This window comes from Anastrepha obliqua, chromosome 1 (genome assembly GCF_027943255.1).
Source record: "Anastrepha obliqua isolate idAnaObli1 chromosome 1, idAnaObli1_1.0, whole genome shotgun sequence".
Lineage (NCBI taxonomy): Eukaryota > Metazoa > Arthropoda > Insecta > Diptera > Tephritidae > Anastrepha > Anastrepha obliqua.
This window is the reverse complement of record NC_072892.1, coordinates 114,356,640-114,362,639: the sequence shown is the minus strand read 5'-3', so window position 1 is coordinate 114,362,639 and position 6,000 is coordinate 114,356,640. Positions and strand designations below refer to the sequence as shown.

The 6,000-nt window shown below is 36.9% G+C and overlaps 1 protein-coding gene across 1 annotated transcript in view; it reads right to left on the bottom strand.

The window, feature by feature from the left end:
• Positions 1–751: 751 nt before the first annotated feature.
• Positions 752–6,000, bottom strand: part of LOC129236674 (uncharacterized) — a 29,485-nt gene continuing 24,236 nt past the window's right edge. The window contains exons 9-15 of the mRNA XM_054870929.1: positions 4,828–4,940; positions 4,519–4,767; positions 4,181–4,442; positions 3,910–4,114; positions 3,565–3,807; positions 999–1,256; positions 752–942 (exon numbers count right to left, since the gene is read on the bottom strand). Coding sequence (XP_054726904.1) covers positions 852–942; positions 999–1,256; positions 3,565–3,807; positions 3,910–4,114; positions 4,181–4,442; positions 4,519–4,767; positions 4,828–4,940 — 1,421 coding nt within the window. The 3' untranslated portion in view covers positions 752–851. The remainder of the gene's footprint in view (positions 943–998; positions 1,257–3,564; positions 3,808–3,909; positions 4,115–4,180; positions 4,443–4,518; positions 4,768–4,827; positions 4,941–6,000) is intronic.

Below are 6,000 nucleotides of genomic sequence, written 5' to 3'. Positions count from 1 at the left end.
GTTAATCCACGTCGAAAATTGTAAAAAATAATCGCACGAAAATGTTCACGATTTAATTCCATTTTTGGACCGAGATGAATCTTTTAAGTTACTGTAAACAACACAAATAGCGCTGGTATTTCAAAACGTTCTGAGTACGTAAAAGCCAAAAAATGTCAAACTTTGCGATACAGCTGTCAGTTGCCAGATTGCAACGCCAGGGTTGCCAAATCTCGACATATACAAGGCACCCCTCGTATACAAGGCCAAGCACCGCTGAAAGTGATACATACAAATTTGCTATTAATGCCTAGAAACGTCAGTTACAAATGCATGGCTGTTTTGTAGAAACCAACTTCATTTGTAACTAACGAACAAGGCACCTATATTACTAATACAATTTCAACTGGAAATTGCAAATGCAATTTTGAAATATACCTTCTCTTCTGCGGATTCTAACATAGGAAAAAGAGGTCATTCATCGAAAGCAGAAAAGGATAGCCTTCACTTGGTACCACTCCATCGACTAGTGTATTTTCACAAGGCTCGAAAAAGTATAGATTCCAGCCGAACCCTTCAGGCACAAAGCGATATGATACAGTGGAACATTGATTAGTATTTGCTGGAAAAGGGCGTTGCAGATTGAGCAATACCGGAACTGCGAATCAAAATGCGTTAAGTCTAACGTCCACCTTTGCTTTAACAACCTTAAAGTGTTATAGGGCCATGCAAGCACAATACTTATTTGCTAAATTATAAGAATTAAAACTGCTTACCGTTGTGAGAAACTTTTATTATATTAATTGTATTAGAAGTATAGTTAGAGTTACATATTATGAGGTTTTCTAAATACATTTTTTTGTCGATAAAACTTACGGTAAAATTATCGTAGCTAAAACCCATAACAAATAAAGTAAAAAGCCAAAGAGCAGCGCATGCGTTATCCAATTCAAGATGAAGAACCTGAAAAAGAATCAAAAGTGTTGTATAAAAAACAAAATCGCCTTCATGCTACTAACCTTCTATGCAGTTTCTGAGCCTTCGGCAAAGTTTCCGGTCCTTCTCTACCCAAATAGAGACGCAAACCCTTTAATGAATTCTGTAGGTATTCCTTCCAATAAATCGAGTTAAGATCAAAATTGAAAATCTGTTTATCTTCTTCTGATAAGGAGCTCCACAATGCCTTTGTATTATCCATTGTAAATGTAAATTCATTGCTCAGGAAGAAATCAAATACTTTTGTTTGCCTCTTCATAATGTTGTAAAGTTTTGTCATTCTAGAACAAATGTGTAGAAGGAAATATATATAAATTATGATAGAATATTGGCTGAATTACACCGGTATCAACTTATTGAACATAAAGAATTGTTAAAAATTCTTTTATACCCAAATTCTATTTGAAATACACCATTAATAATTATATACTCTTAAGTTTTTTTTAGTAGCTTTCGAGCTACCACTACTTTTACTCGTACATGGGTTTCTGGCACTAGCGTAGCTACTTTCCTCTTACGCTATCCAACCATATCCATGTGGCCGCTACTCTTCTTCACTGATACTATTAGTCAAATGTCTTAATTCGATGTAAAGAAATGGAAATATAGTAGTTCAGTGGCTCATCTGAGATACGCTCAAACACTTCTGTTTAACATGTAATGTGAGCCGCCTCCGCGCTTGGACTTAAAAGTGTGCCGCTATAAAAAGACCGACAATTTGGCCACGCCTTTATTTATAAATTTTTTTATTTATAAACAATAAATAGAGTACTATACTCCTATACTCAACTTCGACAGACCCTTCAAGACGAGCATACCATCAAGAAGAGAGTGACAAACCTCAAATATATTCCGGGATAGCCAGGCGGCCTTTAAGTCAATAAATGCGGCTGTACTAAAATCAAAGGTTGCACAGGGTTGCCGGGCAGCCCTAAATGATATTAGTGTCGTATTCAAGGTGAGCTTTATTTGGGTTCCGGGGCATAGAGATAGTGAGGAAAATTGTGGAGCCGATAAGCCAGCTAGGAAAGGTACTACTCTTCAACTGCTTAACAATAGAAGTACCATGGGGATACCTATGGCCGAGAGCCAATTAATATATTAATAAAAAGCAACATTATCCAAGAGGCCAAAAGGCTATGAAGAGATGAAGATACATGCATAGCTAGACAGCTAGACTACTGTGACAGCAAATAAATAAGAAACAGGCAAAGGAACTGCTTAGCCTTTCAAGAAAGGATATCTCGAAGATCGCGGTTAATATAACCGGTCATTGGTTATTTGGCAGGCATTCCTTGAGACTAGGAGTTTTCTCCCATGAATATTGTAAAGTTGTACTGCCCTACTGAAAATTATCCAGTCTTAGGTAAAATCGGAGCAGGTTTTCTACGTAGTTATTTTTTTTTTTTCAATTCACTTACGGAACTGTTCGGTGTGAGGATTGGACCAATCCTGCGCTTCCTAACAGCCGCAAAATGATTTAATGAAGTAAAATAAATGAGGTTCCCGTATCGCACAATGGTATCACAATGGACCTATAACCCTGTTGACGGGCATATATCAGTATATATCTATTTTCAATCTGTTTAGTACATATAGTATGTAAATCTCAGTAGACTGTTGAGTGGTAGGAATCTCAGTTATTTGTAACTCAACACACTTTTTCGAAAGTCTTATAAATAATCCTAAGGAATCCCTCTTCTTCTTGATTGGCGCGATAACAGCTTACGTGATTTTGGCCAAATTCAACAAAGCGCACCAGTCGTTTCTCTCTCTCGTGAATGTGAGCCAACCAAAATGGCCAGTCAGCAGTTGCACAAGTTGCCTAGAGTCCCGAATACTCAGTGACCTGAGCCAACACTCCATGCAGTCTTTTGATTATCCCCCTCACTGATTGTATTATTCACCCAGAAACGCCTGATTAGAGCTCACAATTTGGATTAACAAGACAGAAATGTAACAGTAAATCAAAGCCATTGCCATCCTCTACCACCAAGTACCATCATCTAGCACTGTAAATTCACCGACCAATTTCGGGAAGGTCGTCTAAAATTTGTTTTGTGCCGGAAAATATCGACGCTGCGCGCAGAACGATTGAGCAATATCGTCATGTCATATACTGCGAGATTGAGACATTTTCGAGAATTATTACTACGAGCATCAATGAGATTTAGCAAAATCATCTTCTAGTAAAAATGATATTTTCGCGTTGGATCTCGTATAATTAAAAAAAACGCTCTGGAGACACGATTGGATAAAGTTCTTCGAAAATTGAAACGAATGCATATGTATACCAGTATTTGACGACCATGAAGAATATTTTGAAATTCAATAAAACCATTTTCACCCACCAAGCTTCATTTCTCCACTGCCAGGCCATAAATAACAACTCGCGCACAATTTTTTTGACTTTATACATGAGCAATCTGTCTGACGCACCTTCTTGCTCACATAATTCGTTCTCTACCTGTCATGAAATTTTAATTTGGATAACGGCATATTCAATTGAAAAATTAACTACAACTATTCATATATTCGGGTTGCTAAAAAATTGTCCAAAGCTCACTAGAAGCACTCTCTCTCTCTCACCTTTTCTTCTTTCCCTTTAGCACCAAAAGGGTATCAATTATGTAGCCGGGTATTGTATGATAGAAGAAGGTGAGCAGATAATACAACCATTTCTGACCGGCGGCTATCATAAATGGATACCAAATCATTTTACTAATAGCGACCTCATATCCATACTCGGAAATGGTTTCTATATATTTTTTCCAAATCAGTGCGTTGTCATCTTCACTGGTGTAGTTGTAAATTGGTGGCGCCATTTGTAAACTGCAGTTGTACACATTATATATAAAATTATGAGAAAAAAAGTATTTTAATAAACTAAACAAATGAAAGTATTTGCTGTGTGTTCGCATAACGAAAGCATACCGTTGCTCCGGTGTCGACTTAGCCGTCTCCCAACCGATGGCTAGCATTAAGTTGGCACAGAAATCCGCCGGCACCAGATGTGCCCGATGGTGCGATTTCATGTACATCACTCGTAGTACACCACGCCCGGCAGCATACAACGCCGCTGAAGGTCCATAGTAATTGCCGATCCATCCGGATATTGGCTCTTTACTTGTTTGAATAACTAAAATTTAAAAGGTAAATATGCATGATGCTGAAAATTTACCACTTATCTAAGTCAATGACTAACCGATGGCCGGTCGAAAGATACTAATGGGAAGTGAACGGCCCTCACTCAAAACTGCTTCCTCAGCTAGTGATTTAGTGAATGTGTATGTGTTTGGAAACTCCTTGCAGAGTACGTTGGCTAGTTTATTTGTAGTATCCACGCCTAAAGAGTTGGCCACTTCACACATCTTCACGGCGCTGATACCTATTTTGGCATTATAATATTTCTCTTCGATGCAATTCACCACACAATTGGCAAATGCGGACGAGACATACAAGAAGGCCTGCAAATAATTTATATTTTTAAAATATAGTTTAGAATTAAAGAGTAAATTAATAAGTTTTAAAATTTCTACTAGCCTCTAGTTGTTTCATTTCCTTGGCCAGCTGTATTAAGTCTAGCGTGGCGCGCACATTTAAATTTACCGCTCTGGTGAGTGGTTCATCGAAGCGCACAGTGGCCGCCAGGTGCACCACAATATTTACTTCATCAATCAATACTTTACGATCTTCCGGTGAAATATCGAGATTGGCGAAACCGCAGTCGCCCAAAATTGGTCTAATGCGGTCGGTTGGCGTGGCACCACTCTTTCGTATTTTATCGAAGAGCTGAGTTTGTAAAGAGAAATTTGATAATGACTGACGGATTTAATTATGCGTCCTACTTACTGTACTCTCAAATAAATGGGTCAAACGTTCTTCCACACTTTTATTAGCTTTGGGCCGCAACATCAAGTAAATTCTTTTAACTTCGGTAATACGCAGCAATTTTTCGACGAGAACTGAAAGCAAGAAAATGAATATAGCTGGAGAATTTTTACAAAAAAATGTATATGATTTAAGCAGGTTTTGCTTTTAAATTGATAAATCCATTTTTTAAGATTCAATGCACTAAAAATCGCAAATTGCAAATATTTAAAAAACAGAATTATTAAAGATTTTGTATAAAAAATAAAACTTTGGACGCAATGTAAACTATACGAATATTTCTTTTGTTTTCAAGTGCCCTTTTATTTCATATATGAGAAAAACCCGTAGGAGGCAACTAACGCTCTAGCTCGGGTTATAGAATTATACATAAGTGTAATTGGTGTTTACACTCTTTTTTGAGTGTTTGACCAAGCTCATTCTCGTATTTTCGGTGTGCATCTTCATGCTTTCCATAAAATGGAGTGACCTATAACACTGTGGTACAAAAAAAAAAGTTGCAAAAAAACTTTGGATCGGACATGGTGAGGGTTGTAGCTTATGAAAAACTGAAAATAATGGTATAGTTGAAATTTCCAATACACCCCCAAAATCTCATTTTATGGCCATAAAACCGTTTTTCAGTAGGTTGATATGAACAATCACTCCTAACTTCGCCAATTTCCATCCGATTTCGAATTTGCTTTTTTAGTTCGAAAGAACAAAAACAAGCCTTTTTGACAGTGTGTTAACATTTTTTCTGAAATGACAACTGACGAGACTGTAGACGGAAGTATTTGGAATTTTTTTATTTTTTCTCTATTTTTTCGACTTTGACATAATTTTTACGATATTATCCGATATTGAGGATTTTTTTTAGTACACTACTGTTATAGCAAATTTAATTTTGCGTCGAATGAGCTATATTTGACTGTAATTGAATTAAAATTAATAGAGTTGTGTGGGTTTTAAGATTTTTTCTTTTTTTACTACGAGATTTGGTATGCGTTTCGAAGCATGAAAATAATAACAAGTGTCATTATAAACGCATAATATTTATTGGAGTATTGTGTAGTGCAGCACTGTACGGTATGGTACGGTGCAGTACACAACGGCACTGGTTCCAAACTTAAAAATGCATTGGAAACGGCCCTT